Below are 22334 nucleotides of genomic sequence, written 5' to 3' on the forward strand. Positions count from 1 at the left end.
ACACAGAGCAAACAAGTCATAGCAATTCTCCCCCTTCTCCATCCTTCCCCTCTGTCTGCTCACAGACAAAGGCTCACTTGGAGCCTTCCCCAATGAAGCTCTGGGAAGAGCAGGCAGGGCAGAATGTGTTCACTGGCACAGCTGCTGCCAAGGCTGGAGCTCACACTCACCACTGGCTGGACTGAGCTTCCCAAACTCACACTCAGCTCCCCAGTGTCAGCACACAAGAGCAGCAGCCACCTCCTCCTCCAGTACTGCGGGAGGTTCTGCTATTAGAACCTCTGTGATGGAGCCAGGAGGAGATGCAGATCTGGACCTCAATATCTTTTTGTCCACGGCAACTTGTCTTCCTCAGGGTGCATCTCCAAACTGGACTGCAGCTCCTGCCAAACTGGAATTTGATATATAAATGCAGGCAAAACAGCTGCTTGGCTTTCCCCAAAATATCAGAGCTCTGTAAGCACACTGCTGTGAAACATCCCCTATAAGTACATCAAATCGGGAAACGCAGACAAGCAGCAGGCAGGACTGCTCAGTCTGCAGCTTCTGCTGCTGCTGAGGTACTCAGCAATGCCACAATGGCCCCAACAGCCACTAGATGTCCATCTTGTCCCACCCAAATCAGCCTGGAAAAGTCATTGGAATGGAAACATTTGTGTGCTCAAACAAATTACAGATCTAACTGTGACTGGAGTATTTGTCTTAAAAGTTTCATCTATTGTAGTAAAAAAAAAAAAATCAAGCTGAACTGCTGGCAGTTTACAGTCGGTCCTTTTCTCACTGCAGAGCTTCAGTATCCAAGGGTTTCCTGGTTTATCCCTGAACCCAGCATGGGGACAGATCCATCCGAGGCACCAGACCATCCACCCAGCCCTGAACAACACAACAGCTCTGCAGTAACTGTGGAAGTCTCTCAGCAGGGAAAAATACAGAAACAATTTTAAAGAGAAAGGTCATGTTCAGCCAGGTATTTTTCTTCAAGGGGGAGAAAGCAAACCAAAGCCCAGTCCTCTCAGGGCCCCCCTGTGAGGCCAGGCAGACAGAAGCTGAGCAGAGCTGACAGAGAAAGCAGTTTCCAGCTAGTGACCCTCGTGCCTCTGCATTACTACCAACAGTCCTTAATTCAACTCAAACACAAAGCAGCCCAAGGAGCCATGGGATGCATGTTCCTTCTTGCTCAGAAGGGACATGCAAGAACAGATTAGAGTAACAGGTGGGTAGGTGGAAAGGTGTAAAAGGGGCTGCAAGCACTTCCCAACAAGCACTGAGGTGGCTGCATGAATGTGGTAGGGATTAACTTGGCACATGGGCAGTGTCCCTTTTCCTCCCTGCCAGCATGGCTTGGTGCTGGATACTCCTGGACCAAAGTCTCCTACAGCCACCCCCCTCTACTTGAGCAGGTGGCACTGAAGGAGGCTGGTCTGGCACTTTGAAATGCCAGCAATAGCCAAAAATTGCTCTTGGGGAACCATTACACCTCAACCAGAACTGAACAATATTGTTCAGGCACACTCCCTTGGTTGAGAAGAAGGAAAACACAAGTCCTATGGCACAGGCTTAAGCCATCTGCAGGCACTCAGGGAGGGGACACAGACATTAACATGGGAGAGAGCCCCAGCTTGACACTGATCTAACAGTCTGAGCTGCCTTTGTAGGTTTCTGTAAGATCAGACAAGAGGAAAAAAAATGTTCAAGGTCAAGATAAAACCTAAACCATCTGACTGTGAAGCCTTTTAGACTTAGGCAGCCTGTCACCCACAGACAGACGTGTGACAGATCCTAGAGGACACCTTGCCTCCCCCACTGCCAGCAGCCCAAGATGCAGTGCAGACTTTCACTTGTTCCTCTACAAGAACAGCCCGTGGATTTCTGTTATCAGACACTGGGATCAGGTCCACCCCACGTCAATGCTGCCAAACCATGTCCTCTACCCCAGAAAGAGCATGGATTTGGATTTAAATCCCCATCCTTCAATCAGAGCCTGACTAAGGGCATCTGTGGCATAGACAAAGGTAGAGACGTCAGAAAGGGACAATTTAGGATATCACTAGGAGGACCCCTCTTCTCTTGGCAAGGTCAAGTCACCCCCTTCTCTCACTGACAGGAGAAAAAAATTCACCTTTCCTGCAAGCATCACAGTGCCCCTCACCCTCCCCATGGGGAGCCAAGGTTACCCAGAGACATCCCTGTGCTGCTCTATCCCCACGCTGTTATCTGCAGCTCAGCCACAGTGAACGTGCTGAACAGCTCCGTCACTCTGCTCACAAGGCTTTTCATTCCTCACTGCCTGCTCACTCCTGATCAAAATTCAGCAGTACTGCAGCAGCCCCTGCACTACATTTCTGGACGTAGCAGTCACCCGTGTGCATCCGAGTTCAGAGGAGGAACAGGCGTGGAATTGCAAAGGGAACTGACACCAACAAAGGTGTAAGACTGTCTTCTGATACCTGACAGCGCTTTAGCTGGCTGTTCTTAACCTCTCTCGTGCTGGGTTGTGGGTACAGTACAGAAGTGCTACATAGAAAAGCCTTGCATCCTCTGTGGCTATTATTTTATAGGGGAAAAGACCAAATCAGTAGCAGGCAGTGATATAAAATCCCCAAGGAGAAGAATCACCAATGACTAAATCCATCCCCTTCCTTCCCAGGAGACACAGACTTTCTGCATGCTGCACCAAAGGGAAGCAATGGGAACGCACAGCAGAGTTCTGAGAGCTCTGGGAACCCAATGCAGAAAAGGACACAGAGCTGTTTCACAGTCCAGCTAAGAGGGAGTGTGGTCTTGAAACAGAAAAAAAACCAAAAGGCCAGATCTGCTGTAAAACATCCCCAAAGTCTTGCACTTTACATCAGTTTGTTCAGGGGTTTTTTTGTTGCTGTTCTGCCTGTCAGGCAGCACAAAGTAAAAGACCCTTAGAGAAGCATGAGTCAGGGCTGCTGAAATGATCTATTTACAAGTCGCAGCTCCCATATAGAAAGATTAATTAAGATAGAGTGTATGACTCAGTTCCACCTTATACTCTCAGGAATGTCCTGATCCTTTAAATCCCACACATCCACATATATTCAGACCCAGGCACACAGTAACCTCCCCAGTGGTTGAAGGTAAATCTGCTCCTACCTTTATTCAGTATAAATGCCAGATGCTGGGCAGCCCAACCTGCACTGAGACACCTCAGATGTAACACACTGAGCAGCAAGCAAGGTCAGGTCAGAAGACACCTGAGATCCCTAGTTTCAGCAGGACACACCACTGCAATGGCCATAAATCAGTTTAGCAACAGGGCAGTCCTGGTCAGAGTCAATGGTAGGCAGGCTGGGCACTCTCCTGACATGAGGTGTACCTGGCAAATCCCAGACCAGGAAGCACCTCTGTAGAAGAGGGGCAAATATGTATTCCCAGCTGCAGAATTCACCTGACTCATTGGATCTGACTTTTCCTGAAGTGTCTGTCTCATTTTCCTAGCAGCACAGACCACACCACCCTGCTTCATGTCCCTTGGTACCTTCAGAGCACCTTTCCTTCTTAGCAGACTTAAATGCCAAAGAATTTATGACAGCAGAGGAAATTTGGCATGGTTCAAGACCCCTTCTCAAATCAATTCAACTGTTCTGCCCCCAAACCTCACCTCTCTGCCAGCCCTCGTTTAGTCAAGCCCGAAATGACAATGGGATCAAAAGGTTCCTCTGTCCCAGAGATGGTTATTCCCAAAGGGCCCCCGTATCGCTTCAGCTCCACTGTGTAGATAATAGCACCAGTTGTCTCCTGCTCATCTGAAAGAGAAAACAGAATTGCTGAATTATTTTCTCATCCCAAATAAAAGTAGTCATAGGAAAGAGTTGCAGCATCTAGAAGCAAAAGCCAGAAATCTTCAGTGACACTCATACCAAATAGGATTTTAACCTTCCAGGCATCACTTAAGGGCAGAATAACAAAAATAGACTATAATCAATTGGAAAGTGGTGACTGGATGACAGCAGCCCTTATCTTTGTTAGTTTGCACTACCTATTGGGAAATGTCATTACAGTGGACAGGCACCAGTTTGCATCAGGATTTCTGTACCAGAGTTATCTTCATCCTTCCTAATCTTCAATTTGACCAGGTCTTCACACTGCCTTAAAATCTGCACAGCATCCTCCATTGAGCAATTGTCGAGTCGGATGTTATCAATGGCTAACAGCTTGTCTCCAGGCTCCAAGGTGCCAGTTCTACATGGAGAGGAAAAGAAAACTAAGAGTACATTTGTATTTGCCTTTCAGATCCCACATTACATTTGGTCCTGCAGTGGAAAAGACAATATTAACTTTTTACTGTCCTTGATCTTTTCTGGAAAACAGCTATGAGCTGAGTCTGGACACCTGTAATTTTAAAGAGAGGAAGTTTGTGTAGAGCAGGTATCCACACAGAACCAGCCAGGAAGATTAGATAAATATCCTGGGTAACCTACAACTCTGAAAATGCCTGATATTTAACTGACAGATATTCTACCCCTTATGGAAACTCCTGTGAGAGCCCTCTTAGAAATAAGCCATGCTTAGAAATAAGCCATACTAAATTCCTCTGAACACCTTGCTATGAGGTGTTGGGATCAGAGGGGAAGTCAATAAATGCTGAGTTATTTGCACAGTTCCCCACCAATGCCCACAATTCACTCATTCTGTTCACCAAAGCAGGAGCTGAGACATGGCAAACTACCTGATGAGCCATAGCACCTCCTGGGATATATGAAGCCCTTTACCACATGCTCTTAAATGCCAAACATCCATCTCCTACAAACTCAGCAGGCATCTAAACCAGTGCCCTGGTCACCTTCTCCATTAGCTCAATGCTGTTTGCTTCAATACAGACAGTTTCTATTGCAAACCCTACTGTGGTCTAAGAAAAACCTCTAGTGCTGAGATGTTCTTGAATTCTGGAAATATCCAGACCCAAGTGCTACTGCTTGGGCTACATCCAGCTTCTCTGGTAGACATTCTATCATGGAGGGCATTTTGCAGTGGGTTTGACAGATGGAAAATGCTGCACTCACCTGTGTGCTACACTCCCCTTCTTGATGTCAGAGATGATCAAAGGATCCCCAAGCTTTCTGCTTGCAGCTGCAAAAGAGACACATGGTACAAAGCCTGGTGCTGAGTTTTCTGTCCAGGATGGGGGTGGTGGATGGTTAATGGGGAGAAGCAGCCATAAGGAAAGGGGATTTATATTCCCATCACACAATGATGCTTCGCAGCTGAACTCTGGAAGCCTCTCCAGAAAGAAAAAAGAAAACAAAACATAAACCCCTGCAGTTTGTCCATTGCCCCTTGCCCAGGTTAATTTCCTTTGGGCTCCTGAAAAAGAAGACATGTGGTGTCCAACAGGAAGAGCTGGCATTGCCAATCCCAGCACTGTCAAACACTCCTCACCAGCCCTCACACACAGGACAAGGGAGCCAAAGGCCATGGCTGCAGTCAGAATTAGCACTGCTGCCTGGAGAGCATCCAGCTCAGCCCTGTGCTCCATACAAGCCCTTCTGTGTTCTTCAAGTAAAGTGGGCTGTGAAATTTTCCAGGTGGAAAATAACCCAGGGAAAAAGCAGAGTTTTCCAGCTGGTTCAGCTCTCTAGGGCACTTAATCATACAAGGAGATGAATCAGGGGTGGTTTGTGCTGGAGCTGGAAGGGGTGGGTGGTTTCCAACTCCTATCTCCTGGCTGACCCTGATAACTTTTTCAGCCCACAAGATGACAGTACACATCTCTGGGAGCATTTACATTTTCAAACTTGCCTGCAAGACTTGCTGCTCTCCTGAGAAGCCCAAGAGAGACCTATGACTCAAACTCCTCCTGACCTCCTTGTCATCCACATGCCAAACATACACCAAGAAAGAGCATCCATTCCACCCTGCATCCTTCCCTTCTGCCTTGCTATGGGAATTGCATTGCTTCATTTAAAGTTGACAGAGCTTCTCAGCTTCTCACAAAAACTGTGTGGGAAGAAAGAAACTCACAGCCTCTGAACATATCAGGTGCAGGGCAGAGATTAAAATATCTGTGAGGCACGTGGCACCAAATGCACAGAGATCCACCTGCCTGAACAGCAGTTAGAGAGCACCCAGAGAATCAGACAATAAATGTTTACCCACCTCTCTGGTCTAGTTTTCTGTTGTTTACATTCATTTATGAGATTTAAAAACATATGTCTAACCCAACACCTTTAAGGATATCCTCTTCCAGAAATAACCAAACCTTCTGTACTAAAGAGAGCAAAAAGACAGTCAGTCTCAGTTGTGTCAGGGCTGAGAGCCACTGTGAGGTCAGACAGCAAAAGAGCAGACCGTGACAGATTTTATAAGAGTCACAGCAATGTGACTGCTGAATGGTACAGAGCCTGGAGGAATTCTTTCCCCATGTCTTACTGGAGCCTGGTACCAGACAATTTTGGACTCAACACTCATGTTGTGCTCCTGTCTGCAAATCTAAGGGAGGGGGATGTGCTGTGGAGATTCCTGGAGGGCTCGTGCCTATATTCAACCTGCCCACAGCATGGACCAGACTGCAGACAGGACAAGACACACTGGGCAGAGCTGAGTAGTGGGAATAAGGGTGGGGTTCAGGCAAGAACAACCAGAAATCCCCATGCTGACTGAGGACATACAGCATGGACTAACAAACAGCACAGGGATTGAGATATACCACTTTGATCATTATTACTGTTGCTCTCCTTTCCAGTATAGGACGTATATGTGCTGCTGACAGAGCTGTACAGAGTGGGGTCTGAGCAGCAGAGAGGGGAGATCCTGTGAGCACACCCTAAGCCCTGGGTCAGGTGGCATTGCTGCATGTTTAACCACTCCCTAGCCTGGTTCTGTCAAAACAATCCAGGTTAGCAAAAATACTTCTCACAGCAAGGTTTGTTTACTAGTTTCAAAGCAGAAGCAGTGACAGAAAGGGGTTAGGGAGGATCCTAACCTGTCCTGGTGGTGGGCTGGGATGGCCATCTCTAACCTGACCAAGCCACAGCTGAAGAAGCTGAACGTGTCCAGAGACCATGAACACCAAGGGAGCAAAGAGGGAGAGAAAACAAAAAAAAAGACAATCTAGCTAGCAAGTATAGACAACAGCATGCCTCGAGCTGTGCAGGATTTATGTTTATCTCAGCATCTGCCTTGCAAGTTGTGTGACACATGGGGGGATCCTGCACATAGTCAGCCTCTGAGCAGAGAACGAGACCTTGTCCTTCTGAAACTCCACAGTTGAAGTCAGCACTGAGCACAGCACAAGCTTCCCATGACAGGAGCAAGGGTAACAAACCAAGTGCTTTATCCATTAGAGAAGAAAGCAAGTTTTAAGGAAAAACCATGCTGGGTTTTGTTTGCAGGGCTTTTTTTAAAAAAGTTTTGCACTCAGAACAGATTTCCTTGAGATGTGAGCTAAATGGAAGAGCCATATACAACTGCATGCAATTGTCCCTACCAACAGAGAACTCAAACTTGAATAAATGGCAACCCTTGTAAATGTAAAATGTCCTAAATATTCATCACAGAATCATCATAGAATCACTTGGATTGGAGGGGACCTGAACAATCATCTAGTTCCACTCATGGAGCAGGAACACCTTCCACTAGACCACGGTGCTTAAAGCCCCACCCAACCTGTCCTTGAACACTTCCAGAGATGGGGGAATCATCACATTACATAATTACTTAATGTAAATTGCAAAGGCTTTATAAAACCATCAAATCTGAAGGGTAAGTTAGGGAGATGTAATGAATAACCATGTTCTCTCAAGAGGCATAAGATACAAGGTTAAGATAATGAAATCTCACAAAACAGAGGCTTGCCGTTCATTCTAAAAACATGTAGTTACTGACTTCAATAATTAACCTTTGGCATCCCAAAGATCTTTCTGGCACCCCAGCAGAGTGTCCAGATGGGCTTCCTGCCTGTCTGCTGGGATCAGGTTGCCCTGAGCATCCTGAGAGCCACATTTTTAATCATCCTGTGCCATTCACACAGGGTGACAATGCTTCTCTGTGCAACAGCTGTCTGTCTGACAGTGAGAGAGCTCCAGTTTCACTGAAGGAGTGGCTCCACAGAGGTCAGAGCCATTAGACACATGAATCCCTGGTGAGATTTTGAATGGACAATTTCCAATTTGCCTGCAATTAAAACAGCACCAGCCTAAACTATGTCGTTATTAGAGCTGTGGTCTTTGGCATTAAGACATTGGCACAGATGAGTAAAGCCTCCTTATCCATTCATTTCAGCTGTTAATGTGGTTATTTCTCTTCAAAGGACATTGTCTTGGGAACTCTGCTGCAGGAAGACACAGCTTGGACATTCAGCCCTGCCTCTGGGTTTTGTTTTCCTGTGTGTGAATTGGAGGTGGCAGCAAAGGAAGTCAAGGGAAGAGATGGAGGCAGGAGCTGGCGTGCAGAAACCCATGCTCACTCTCAGCAGGCATCCTGGCTGTGGCCTCCATCTGCCAAGGCAAGCCACTTCAGGTAGAAACAGACTATTTTTCAGATACATTTGTACTTTTGGTGGATTTACCAGCACAAAAGATAGTTTGAATCTGCTCCAGTGGCCCAGAGAAGGCTCTATAAATCAACAGCTGGTAAAGGTAGAAGCATGTGGTGGGGAAGAAACTCAAAATGAAAACACTGCTTGGCAGTGACAGGGCAGTGATAAAAAGGTGAATTGATCAATACTGTTATTTACTTTTTATAAATTGCTTTCAGTCTCTCTGCTGGGATTGTGGCTCACTCAGTGTTTACACTGTGATGGATGATGAGGCCAGGAACACATGTCCAGTCTGTGTTTTTAATAGAATGCATAATGACTTGTACTGGTGAATTATTCCCCTCCAAGGAGCACCAGCACATATTTCACAGGCATCAATGCATTAAAAATGCCCTTCATTGTTGACCAAGCCAAAGCAACACTGCCAATGTGTAATTAAAGAAATTGCAATAATGCCATAAGAATGCATTTAAATAAGAAGCCTTTTTAAATTGGAAATAGCAAAATCAGAAACCAAATAATCTCAGTATAGCTAAGGAATGAGAAGAGGGAAAAAAAGTGAATCAGAATTGATTACAAAGAGCAGCAGTGAAAATCAAATCCTCAGTACCCAACTTTTTCCTCTATCATTCATTAAGTTTAGCAGCAGGTGCATAAATTATCAGTGCCTCCAGCAGGATATCTGCCTCATCACAGATCCTTTTTCTTTCACAATCTCCAGGTAGCAAAACCAGATCAGGATATCCCACCAGGATAAAAGCACTGGAGTGAATCAGATATAGTGTGAGTGAGGGGGTAGGACAGGTGGCTGCTGAGCTTGCCCTGCCTGCAGACACGCTCAGCTGGGCTGGTGGCAGGGCACAGGCTAACACAGAGCCAGCAAAACTAGGTTTGCTTGGCTCAGAGATCCATCTTCTCACTAGGACAGTGATTACACTGCTTAAGCGACTTAATCGAAGTTATCTATCTACCCAAATTCCGGTTTTATCACCTGAAAGCAGATATACTGCCTGCTCCTTATCTGCAGTACTTCACACCAAGGGCACAGGAATTGATTTGTTAAGATATATAAAGGTAATTCGATAAACAAGCTATATAAAGCATTAATGCATATCTAAAATTAATGGCAAATTCAGTATCTCTTTGAACAGCAACACCAACACACCTCCACCCTACAGTGAATGTCACAAACAGCCCTTGGAGAGGATATTTGAGACAGAAAAAAAATCACAAACTCTCAATACAAAAGGCAATCTTTTGTGTAACCAACTATCATTTTCCAGAGGGTAATAACAAATCCATATCTTATTTTAAGAGGTGAGTTATTGAACGTATGAGAATGCGTGACTATTCACTTCTCACTGCTGGAGATTTTAATTTGTAAGAGATTTACAGAAAACCTTCAAAGGCATAACTGCATCATTAGAACTGGATGCAGCCAGCAAGATCAGAGCATTTGAGGCATTTGTTCTGCTAATGGAGATGGGTAGTTCAGGCTAACAAGGGTCAAATCTTCACATCCCTGTGTCAAAACTCTCAGTGTCCCTGTATTTGCATGCTCACCATTCAGAGCCTCAGAGCTTGCTGCAAACAGGTAAGCTTCAGAGCTCTTGGAGCAGAAAGGAGCATGCTCTGGTCTTCAGCCAGAACAGCTGTTCTACAAGTAAATGTCCTTCTCTCTGAGACAGAGGCTGAGGTACTGGAGTATGGAGAAAATGAGAGTTTAGCTGGCTTCATGTTCCTTCACCCCTGGACAAAGTGCATGGAGCAGCACACACATGGCAGCCTGAGTGTTCTTCATCTAGCATATGGAGGAGACTGAAATGAGGCTTGAGGGCACAGAGATCCCTCAGGAGTACAAAGCACTGTCAGTGAAAGGCTCACCCCTTGGATTTTGTAGTCATCCTTTGGGATGGAAAGGGAAATAGTATATGCATGTATTTCCACCGTGCATCTTGATTTGCTATGTCCCTTTGCCACACTGTGTTGGGGAGGGGGAAGAAACCCATCCGTGCTCTCAGACTGCAACTGGAGACTCATCCAGCCCAAGCCTTCTCCTTCTGGAAACCCTGAGATCTCTGAGAAGATTAAATGCCCTCAGCAAACATCTGTCCCTCACCAGGAGTAAGTACAGCCCCTCTCTGTATGCTCATCCCAGAACCAGCAGCATCTGCCCTGCTCGTATACAAATCTCCTGGGTTTTCAGCCCTTTTATGAGCATTTCCAGCAGATTTATGGTTTCTCCTACAGTCAGCTCCATTACATGAATTCTTTCAACACATCCATCAAGAATCCTGCTCTCCCCCCACCCTTTACTTAGTCCATCTCCCAATTATCTCTGAGAGCCACAGCACAGCAAGAACTTGATCACATTTATTTCTGAAGTGCTCCTCTGATGAGGTCGTAACACTTTCTGCCCATTTAAGAAGGCAGAGGCAAACCTTCCTAGGCAGAGGAATTAACTACAGAGAAGCCAGCTGAAACCAAGAGGTAAAACTCAATGTAAGCAACTAATCTTACATCTGTAATGTAGCTAGACTATAAAGTACATGAATAAACAAAATCCTGTGGCCACAACAGTGCAGTAGGTCTTCTACTGACCCCTTCACCTTGAAAAAAATACCAACTTGCTCCAGTTTTACACAGTAGGGAACAGGAATCCAATGCAAGAGGCCAGTAAACCAAGTCTTCTCCTTTAAAACAGTAGTTATATAATTTTCCATATCAGAAGGAAAGCTGTAAAAGCTGTTTCTAGACCTACACTCAAGTCAGCAGAACTGAGAGGAAAGGAACTGAGCAAAACAGAGAAGGGTTATTTTTACCTCTTTTCTGTTGCTGCTTGCATCACACTCCTGCATGCACATCATGTCTCTGCAGGAAGTACTTAACATAAGGCTGCTTGCTTTGGTTTTAATATTTGGAACTGGTATATTTATCTGCCTGGTCAGAGGCAAAGTAAAAAAAAAAGATAAACTAATTTGCTAAGGATCATGTGGATCTATATAGTGTATATAGACTAATATATGAAAATAAAATTAGGATTAAGCTTGAATTTCATCCTTGCCACTACATTTTCTGGATGCCTGTCCTTTTCTCCCTTTGTAAATATAATTTTGTCTTTAAGTCAGGAAACAACTGCAATATATTTTAGGTTTATGCATGTGTATTTCTTAAACAATATTGTACAAACATGTTCAGCAATCAAAAAGATCAAATCAATTATTGTGTTAAAAAGCTGCTTTGTAGTTGGATAATGGGCATCTACTTTAAACCTAGGGGTCAGTTTCTTTCTATTAGCAGTGATTTCATAAAAGTGTGTGAAATCACTTTTTTTAACAAATTTGAAATGAAAACCTTTCCAACATTAAAATATGTTTGAAGTGTAAATGCACTTCTGAAGCAGATCCCGTTCAAATAAGACTTCACAAATAAAAATATGTCCTTGCCAGCAGCTCACAGGTTCGTTTTGCTCTCTAGCCCCAGACACAAACTAAACTTTGAAACTTAATAGAGCCTTGCTGGAGCCAGTTTTTGCTAGCAGATCCATTATCCCAGGTTGCTCCCTGAGGCTGGAATGCCAAGGCAGTGGCAGGGCAGCAGGTCGGAACCCAGCACAGTCTGCACTGCTCCCCACCAGTGAAATGCCATTATAGACAGCCTGCTGCTTTCAGAAAGCACTTTCATGTCTTCAGACAGTAACTGCCACCAAGGCAAATGTTAAATATTGTGCTGTTATGTCTCAGGATTGTCCTTGTGGCACAAATAGGGGAAGCTGAGAAGAGGGAGAAGAAATATCACAAGGTGCAAAGGCATCATCCTGTCAATGTTCCAGTCACTCCTGAGAATCACCCCACTTGGACCAGAACACCTCCAATTAACACTCACTAATGCTGTAAATGTCAAGAGGTAATTACCATAGCTTATCTCTTCTAATGAAACCTAGTTTTCAAGTGTCCCTTGCACTCCATTCCCCAGACACAGCTGGTTCTGTCTCCTGAAGGCTTAAACAAGACATCCCATTACTGCAGTCTCACAATCTGCTCTGTTTCCTTTCAGAAGTGGTGGCAGTCTCATAGCATGGCAAACCTGAGATGATTCAACTGACTTTACCCAGAAGTGAAAAAGGGATGAGTGATCTGAGACCTGTTTGTGCTTGCCATACAGGAAAAATTCACTGATACAAGGCATAACAAGACCCCAAGTTAGATCCCAGAAATTTGGGATGGATCTGCCTGTATCATCCCCCTACAGCATCTTCTCCAAAGAGGCCAAAAGATCTTTAAATGAAAAACTATGCTCAGAAGAGAAACAGAGATAATTAATCAAGAGTGAGCAGAAAATAGAGAAAATAAGTAGAAAGGTTTATGCTCTCTCAGTGCACACCAGGTCCTGGCACATGCCTTTCCTTCTGCATGGCTTGAGTTTGCCAATGAAACAATTCCTGGCAAACCCTGGAATTTAAAGTGCCTCCCCCTGTCTCTTAGACCCATCACCCTCTTCATGCTCCCCCTCTTGGCAGTTTCCCTTCTCTAGCCCTCAAGCTGTGGGGTTCACCTCTTGCTTACTCTCCTTCCTCCACCTTTTTTTGCAAGGGTCCCCCCATACCCGGGCAATTATTTTTAAAAAGAACATAATACAAGTGTGAGCAAGGAAATAAAAATAATATTACTAATAATATAATATAATACTATTGTGTACCACTGATTAAGTGATCAGTTGAGACTTTGTCCCAACCCTTCATGCAGCTGCTTTTCTCTGCAGCTGCCAGCTCATGGAGGCAGGAACCACACATCTGATTCATTCTGGGATAATCACAAGCACTGGAGTGCTACAGAAACCCTATATGATCTTCTCTCTCTCAGTTGAGTCCTCTAAAATGCATGTGTGGAAAGCAGAGGCTCTTGCAACTGCAAGTCTGAGCAATACTTACAGCTGATTGTAATTCCAAGCTCTACACCTCTTTTCTTGGGCAATTTAACGTGGAAAGTACCGCTGCTGGGTATGACAGACTCTACAAAGCCAAAAACAAACAAAAAAGGAAAAAAAAGGAGAAAAAAAGTGAGTTTTCAGTTGCATGGACGGTTTCTTTGGAACCAAGAAAACAAGCCCATAAAGCACTGCTTTATTGGTTCAAATAAGGTTATCTAAGGCCCTGTGGACTTCAGGTTGAAATTTGGATTCTCATTAAAAATACATACTCTGAACATCAAGTTAAGTGCTCACATCACAGTGTATTTCAAGGTTGAAGCAGCTCTGTCAATGTAAAAGGGAAAAAAAGTTCTTTTTTAATACAAAGCTGCACAGTACTCCTAGCCTATAGCTTTGGCTCCCTCCTGGCTTCAAGGCCATAAATGAATATAAATATTATTCCTATTAATGGGCAAATATTTAAAATGTGTCCCTTCATCTATTCCTTAGTCTTATCTCAGCCAAGCAATGAGCAGAGAACATTTATGAAAGGATCAGAAGAACCTTCACTTCAGTGCCTGTTAGAGAACAACAAGAAATGGAGAAATGGTCCTCACAGGGTTTCTCACTCTTCCCTCTGATCCTTGTGAATACTCTCCCTTTAGTGCTACTGGAACCAAGAAAACAAGCCCATAAGCACTGCTTTATTGGTTCAAATAAGGTTAGCAAAGGCACTGGCAAACTCCTATGGGCAGAGAGGAGCAGCAGCTCCTTTGGGAATGTACCTGCGACATCAAATTCGATCTCCAGCACCACTTTGTTGGTGAGCGCCGCGTCCCGCAGGAGCTGGTTGGCCTCCTCCATGGTCCCGTCCTCTGTCGCGATGCCATTGATGGAAAGGACCCTGTCTCCTACTTGCAGCAGTCCACACCTGCAGTTCACAGTGGGAAAAGAGGGAATGGGAACAAGGAGACAAGGAAAAAGAGGAAAGGAGGAAAAAAAAACAACCCCACAACCAGCCATGAGTTACTTTCGCCAGGAAAATCTCTTACAAGACACACAAAGTACTGACATATCCTGCAGAAGTGGCCCCAAATTGAAAATAACTCGTTTTGCTGTGCCCATCCCAGTGTCTCTGGAAGGGCACAAGGAAGCAAACCTTTGTGGGTTTGTAAAGTTCAAACATTCTTTGCTCCTAAATAACCATTTCTGGTCATATTTTTTGCAACAACCTAGAGGGGAAAAAAGCAACCCCCGTCTTCCTAAAAGTCAACACCATGGCTGAGATGAGAATGATAAACACAAGGGAATGTGACTTCCTTCCCTATATATTATATAGAACCACAAACAGTTCTGTCCATGCACCTGCACCCTCTGGAACACAAACTAATGGCACTGAAAACTGCACAGATTCCTCTGCTCAGTTCATGGCAAATACTGAAGCTACAATCCAATAAACTCACCAAAATGTCTCAGCAAATTAGATAATCATTTATCCCTTCTAATTGCATTTCTGGAAGCCAAATGTACAGCAATACTGTTTAACTGCCTTGAAAGGCCAATATTATTCCAGTGTGATGGCCTGACAATATAACCACAGCTGACCCTTTGGGGCTCTTGGTTTAGACACTTTCTCCAGGAACAGAGATCAGCAAGGTTTTTACTTTGGAAAGAGAACATGATGGCAAGGCTATGTTGGAGATGTACTGCTACAGCACAGTTTGTCTCTTGGGACCCCCCTGCATTTATAAGCAAGGTGTTTTTCACACATTCCTACATTCAGTATCCACCCACACTCCTTTTTTTTTTTTTTACATATACTGCAACACCAGCAAGATGATTCTCCAAGTTATCTCCCACATTATCTCAGTCAGCTCCCACCTGGGCTGGCCCATGGCTCTACACAAACAAGACTGCAGTGTTCCCTACATCCATGGGAAATTGCTCATCTTCCTTCTCCTCTATCAGTTGTTCACTTTAACTATATCTTTTTAGACTTTCCCCTTATCACCTGGCTGTCCACTAGATCAGAGCTTGGGAAACCACTCTTCACCCATCACTAATGTAACCTAGAGAATGGTCTCCAAAAGATTTTTAGGGTGATGACATCAAGTATAAGGTTCCCTTCAATGTGGAGAAAAAATTTACCACAAAGATTCTCCAGAAGACATTAGTTATCCTGTTTTAAGCCTTTTCCAGAGAATCTTTATTCCCTTCCTGTTTAATGATTAAACACATCTTTGTCTTCCCCTTTCTCTCACAAATACCTCACAGAAGACTGTTTTTTACTGAACCTTCCAGTCACCCTTCATCACTCACACCCAGTTCAGTTGTAAGAAAACACAGCACCACGGCTTCCAGGCACACAAAGGCAACAGACACTTGGCTGTATTATTCATGTCCAAACAACAGGATGTATATGAAAGGCCGAGTTATCAAGAAAAAGTACACACATCTGAATTCAAGAAAAATGAGCAAGCACACCAGCTCATGCCAATGGCCCATCAAAAGCTGAGATATGAACAAGTCTGGAGGGAGCCCAGGGTGGTTATTTTACTGGTAGGAAGGTATATTCACTCTTTGGCCTGTGTTCATGCCATCCATGGAAATCATCATGCCATCACTGGCCACTTTATGAGATGCAAATTCAGAGCTGTTTGTTCAAGGACACTTGGTTTAGGACAGACAACTCCATGATGTATAAATGAACCTACCCTTCTGAATAAATTACATCAAGTTTAATGACAGTCCTTTAGTGGACTTGTGGCTATGAAGTCACATAGACACACTTAGAAATATCAGCTTATAAATACAAAGATGACTCCTCTGTCACCAAGAGGTCTCTTGCTGTGGTCACAGTGCACCTTTTGCAAAGGACAGACTGACAGCTGCATCACTCAGACATCACTGTCATCTCGAGGTCACACAGGGACACAATCCACTTTGGCACCACTCTTTCAGCCACAAGGGCTAGGAGCTCAGAGGATACTTTTACACTGCATCAAAGCAAACTTTTACCACCTTTCCCACCAGAGCTGCCTTCTCCCAAAACAGCCATTTCTTGTGTTTCTTCACTCAAGGTGCATTTGCCTGAGTCTTTTACAGCAAACAGCTCTGTTAGGTCATAAGTATTTTATTTTTTTTATTATTAGCCTCAGTCAATCATAAATGTTTAAGCCCTGGTCTTGGAGGTTTGGAAAAGTTTGTGGCATGATGCCACAACCATCTGGCTTCCTCTATCAAGTACAAGGAGGCCTGACATGTCTTGCTAACCCTTCAGAATGATTCTAAAAACATCTATTTCCAGCTGTTACGTGCCCTTGCATTGGGAGCAGAGCCTGGAGAGCCAAGGGTCCTGCACAGCTCTCCTTAGCTCTGCCATGGGATCCCACAAGAATCTTCAGACAGTTTTTCCAAAGAGAAGGCATTTGTCTCAGAGATGCTCAGTCAAACATCAGAACCTAAAAAGTGCTTTCAGACTATGGGAGCAAAAGTGTGTTAAAATCAGAAGGAACAGGAGTACAGGCATCTCCTGGAGAGAAAGACAGTCCAATGGATGTGTCAGAGTCCATGATAGGAATATCTCCCTGGGGCAGAACAGATTTGCATTTTGCCATGACTGATTTCTTGGGCTTAAAGACAGCAACAAAGCAGTGGAGGTGTCTTGCTTGATAAAGAGCAGCACATATTCAAGCCTTGGGCAGGATGTACACTGAAGAGCTCACTCAGCATCATCCATGTCTGCGTGGTCACTCCAGCTGTGTGGGGAGCAGCTGTGACCGTGTCCCCACTGCTGGATGCACAAACTCACCCATTGTGCCCTTACACGCCCCTGAGCTGGCCTGCACAGGTCAGACATGCACATCTCTGCGTGTGTGCACATCTGTGCCTGCACATTGGTGGGTGGGTGTCAGCCCCTAATGGATAAAAGCTCTGCTGACAGCTTCAGCCAGACACTAAACTTTGCTTTTGCAAACTATTCATACCCAAAAGGCAGAAATGCAATCATCAAACAACTGTGTCTGAGCAGAGCTAGAAAACATGTAGCTCAGCAGGAAGCATTGATTTTGGATACCAGGATGGAGAAGTCAGATAGTCTCCCTCTGCTGCCAATGACAGCTGGGGGAGGAAGGACACAAAAGCTGTGTGCTTCAAGGCAGCCAAGAAGGGATGTCAGGCTTCTTCCCCTTCCACCCTCCCTGCTGATAACAGGGGCTGAATCACTGTCTCATTCAGAACCCAAAAGCTTCATCATGCACCCTGGAAACAAAACAACAGGTGGGGAGGGAGGTCTATTAGAGGCTATTTGCAGTAAAACAAATCACAAGTCAGACAGGTGAGAATTTTTGCATCAAACCCCTTGCCACAAGCTAGCAGAAAGCAGACAATAAACATGAGCAGTCCAACATCCCTGAAGAGGGTGATTCTGTGCTCCTCCCTGGTAGTACTCACACTTATTGGGCACCCCAGAGGCAGCTCCTCCACAACAACCCAGATGGACAAAGCCAGTGTGGATCATGCACTTGTACAAAAGCACATTCAGCTCCACAGGTTTTGCAGAGTGTGTGAACATCCAGGTCAGATCCAGGCTGCTAAACCTGATCCCTGTATCCCCAGAGCTCACCTTTTTGGGAAAAAGCAAAAACTGAAGCACAAGAAAGAGCACAGCCCAGCCTCAGCTGGGAGCCCAGCCTGGTAAAGGGGATGAAAAGGGCTTTAATGTCTTGGGCTGCAGCTACAGCAGAACCTCTGGAGAACAGGGAGTAAGGTATCTCAAATGATGAAGCAAAGAGCTCTGTGAAACAGCAAGAAACAAAAAGTGAAATGAAAATATAAAACTGTCTTTTTCACTTCACTGCAAACCCAGTGCACTTACTGCTTCAAGACAGGGAGGAAACACAGCATTTTCCTGCCAGCTAGGAAGAGCAGTATTTAGGAAAGAGCAGGTTTAGGAAAGAACACAGCAGAGATTTAATCCCCAAATCAAATCCAGGCTGCAAATGCAGAGAGGATTGCTCCTGGTCTCCAGAAAGCAGCAGTGTGAACGCTGCCGGGTGCGCAGCGCAAGGGTGAGCAGCGTGTGTGACACATCACAGCCAGGCAAGGCTGCACCACCAGTCACTGCTTTTCCTCCAGGCTTGGCAAGAGGATAAAGCAAAGCCAGGCAGATTTCAGCACATCTCCCTCGTCCCCTGGGACAGCAGGCTTTGCTGCTGCCTGATTTATAAAAGGAGTTTGGTGCCTTACAACACGAGCCAAGTTCACTCACAATAGAGGATAAAAAACCCCATAATGGCATCACCTTAATTTTTAAACCCTGTTTGGAAACAATCAAACAAACAAAGGCATAACAGGCTTTTGAAATCTCTCCTATCCTGCATCAAGACAGCTCTTTTTCCTCTGCCAGCCCCTTGTTGCTGTCCTCCCACAGACACAAGCACCAGCTACTCCTGTTCCACCCTGCCTCAGCTGACTGGAGAGGCTACAACACAGACACTGGTCTGCACAGCAAGGACTTGCATTTCATTTTGCAGACACCTTCCCTGCCATACAAATCTACAACTCCCCTATGTGTTCTTTTTCTGGGCTGGCTTGGAGACACCAAACCTTCAGCACATGCTGATGGGGCCATCAGAGACTTCCAAGAAAGGGTCTGCAGCAGGCACTGAGTACTGCCACGGTGCTGCAGCTTTGGCACCCTCAGGCAGGACAGACCACAGTGGTAATCACTGTGAAGAGAAGCAATCACTGGGAAGAGAAATGAGCACAGGGACATTAAGTTCCAGACTAACAAAATCAGCTCTCCTTTAAACCCCTCAAGAGATCAAGCCATGTTAGGACCTGACCGGTTTAGTAACAAAAGCCTTGTCAGAAGACAAGAATTTTACCTACATTGTAGTGCACAGGCACCCAAGCAGACTCTAAATCCAGCCAGCAAGGGTATTGGGAGCAGCTGAACTCCAGAGCTCAGGCTCCATCACTGGAGGAGTCACTGGTCCCAGTGTCCTTAGGGATGATAGAGAGCAGTTAATGCTGTTCCTGCCTTCTGCACTTGTCCCAGCATTACACAGCCTAAAGCAGGAGGGATTAACTGCAGCACCTACCTGCTCCTCAACTAGAGCCCTATCTCTGTGGTTCAAAGCCTTGTCTTTATGGCCTGTTTATTTAGCTGGGCTCTGCTACAATGAAATCAGTCAGAAAACGTTTTGCAGGGGCCACTTATTTAGACCTTTCCCCTTTTTGCACCTATATAAATGATTTATCTTTCAAAGAAGAATTAAAAAAAAAAAAAAAAAGGAATGGGAATGGCACTCTCACACAGACACACACTCCCTTCCTCCTCCTCCCAGACCAGCCGCAGCCTGGTGCCAAGACGTTCACCTGGGGTGCGAGGGAGGCCGCGGTCAGCCGACGAGTGCAGAAATGGCAGTGACAGTAAACCATGCCCAGTGAAGAATGGGAGATATTACAAGGATGATAGTAAATATCTAAATGAGCCTCTGAGGAGAGAAAACAAACCAAACCATGAAATGTTCAGCAGCAGCACCATCAGCATCCAAGGGCAAGGTCTCTAACCTCTCTGCCGGGCTGTCAGGCTCAATAAAACGGACGAGAGGTGGGGAAGACAGAGTTTCCGTAGCAAAGATGCCTCCCTGGAGCTGAAGTCCGAAGCCATTCAAAGGGTCTCCCCTGAGGACCACCTCTGTCGTCTCCGTGTGGACTATCTGCCCGCCAGGACCCACCGTGCTGGAGGCCAGTGACACTGAGAGGATGAGAGAGGCAGGAGGTCAGGGCAGCCATGGGCAACATAACAGCCTGGCTCATAGACCTTAGTGTGGCGGTGGTGGGGACAGCCACCAAGGAGGAGAGAGGCACTGACAGTGCTGAGACAAGTGATTCTACCCTGGCTAACAGCTGACACCAAGGACAGCAAGGCAAGCGTGCATGCCCCCTCCAACCCAGCCTGGCCCAAGACTGCTCTTACGTGAGCTCTTGTGCTCTTTCTTCTTCTGCCTCCTCCTCAGCATGGTGGTGCGGGGGCTCATGGGGTGGGAGCTGCGAGGTAGCGTGTTCGAGTTCTGGCACGGGAATCCCTGCGCGTTCATGGTGGGAGACGAGAAGTTGGCAGCCACCAGAGCTGGGGAAACACAGAGCGAGTTAGGGATGTGCACAGGGGGCTGCAGCACAGGGGTCACTCCCTGACAGTGTCACCAAACAACTCGTGGGTTTGGAGCAGCTCCTCCTTTCCAGCTCCAGGGCCCAAGGCCAAAGGAATGTTTGCTTTCCACAGCTTGGACACAGTGCAATGTGCCCTCTTCCCTGTCTTACTGCCACAAGACAAGAAACCTGGGGCAGCACAAAGCTCACAGAAATGCATCTACAGATTTCAAAGTAGCCATAATCCTGCTGTTAACAAGCTGCATGACACCAGGGCTGAGCTGGATGTGTTGCTGTATCACATTCCTACACAACACCAGAGAACACCCTTCCCTATCCCACAGCAACTCATTTTTGCTGTATGAAACCAGGCACAGGAACGGGGGTCAGAGGATGGGTGCATGGGTCTGCCCAGCACACTGCTCTTGTCCCAGTTACCAGATCTGTGTGTGCTGGGCTGCAGATACTGACTTTGTACCTCAGCACTGGGCTGTGGAAACAAATCCAGTTGACTGAGGAGGAAACAAGTGACAAGCCTCACTATGAACCTGAATATTAAGGCAATGGAGGGGCACAACAGGAATGAACACAGGCAGGATGAGGGCAAGGCCATGCACTGAGGTTACATTTGCAGTAATCCTGTCCAGACGTCTGGTTCCAAGTGGGTGTCTTGCAGTGTCCGGGGTGGTGGGTGTGACAGTAGTTGACACAAGGGTCCCAGCAGTGATGGTGGTCACTCTTCTGCACCTTGACTGATGGCATCCAGGGGAGCAGAAATACCCACAGGCAGGAAGAAGAAATGAGAGAAAGAAAAGGTAAGAACCATAAGGCAGGAGATTGTGGAAAAGAGCCTCATACTGTCTCTGAACAAGTCAGGACCCAACCACAGCGTTTCGAGCATCAGCAGCAAAAACACAACCACACGTTAACCTCATGACACTTGATGCAAAGTGGCAGAAATCCACCTCTAAAGGTGATCTCTTAGTGCCTTGAGCAGCAGACATCCATTTTCTATGTGTGCATCATAGGCATTAAATCATTTAGGTCAGATTTTCCAGATAATATTAGTGATATAATAGTGATTATATTTAGTCTTTGCTAAACATTTAGTGAGCTTAGCACTTAGTCTATCAAGCTTTAAAAAATACACTTCCAGCTCTGGGGTTTCTATTTTGTGTATTTTCAAAATTAAATTTTGAGCCAGGCAGCTTTTAAAAACAACAATCAAATTAGCCATATCTAGACAAAATGAAAAGTTCTTAATAAAATTAAACACTTTGAGCATAAGGGACAGAGCTTATGGGCATATATACAAAATAATTTAATCCACTTATAACAACTAAAACTGTCCCATTTGTCTATTAATTCTTAGCTTACGTCTGACAACAGAAAAAAACATGTCTTTGAAACTCAGCTGTCAGCAAACTGGGGGAAAGAAGGCATTTTGGACAACTCTGTAAAAAAAAAAACCCTGCAACAGCTTTCCCCAGTCTTTCACACATTATCCCTGCCTGAGGAAACCCATCCATCCCAGCACTGCTCCTGGACACCATCTGCCCTCATTGATCCTGTGAGCAAGGCATAATCCTCCCACAAACTCTCCAAGTGCCCCCAGCACCACAGAGAAAGCCAACTCAGTTTGACAAATCCCATGCTCCAGCATTAGGCCATATTTTTGCCTGGCCACTGATCCAGCTTCAGATCCTTCTCCACCTCCTCCAACCAGATGCTGATTGCACAAGAACCCACTTTAAAAAAAATATCA

At 45.5% G+C, this 22334-nt stretch overlaps 1 protein-coding gene across 4 annotated transcripts in view; it reads right to left on the bottom strand.

Annotated features, from left to right (window-relative positions):
* GRIP2 (glutamate receptor interacting protein 2) overlaps positions 1–22334 on the bottom strand; it is a 250030-nt gene that overhangs the window by 17294 nt on the left and 210402 nt on the right. For all 4 annotated transcript variants that reach the window (XM_033517452.1, XM_015641263.3, XM_033517453.1 and 1 more), the window contains exons 10-17: positions 21196–21321; positions 20397–20549; positions 19988–20174; positions 14197–14342; positions 13434–13514; positions 5031–5097; positions 4064–4209; positions 3629–3773 (exon numbers count right to left, since the gene is read on the bottom strand). In XM_033517452.1, the coding sequence (XP_033373343.1) occupies positions 3629–3773; positions 4064–4209; positions 5031–5097; positions 13434–13514; positions 14197–14342; positions 19988–20174; positions 20397–20549; positions 21196–21321 (1051 nt within the window). The remainder of the gene's footprint in view (positions 1–3628; positions 3774–4063; positions 4210–5030; positions 5098–13433; positions 13515–14196; positions 14343–19987; positions 20175–20396; positions 20550–21195; positions 21322–22334) is intronic.

The sequence above is a fragment of the Parus major genome, chromosome 12 (assembly GCF_001522545.3).
Source record: "Parus major isolate Abel chromosome 12, Parus_major1.1, whole genome shotgun sequence".
NCBI classification, from domain to species: Eukaryota; Metazoa; Chordata; class Aves; order Passeriformes; family Paridae; genus Parus; species Parus major.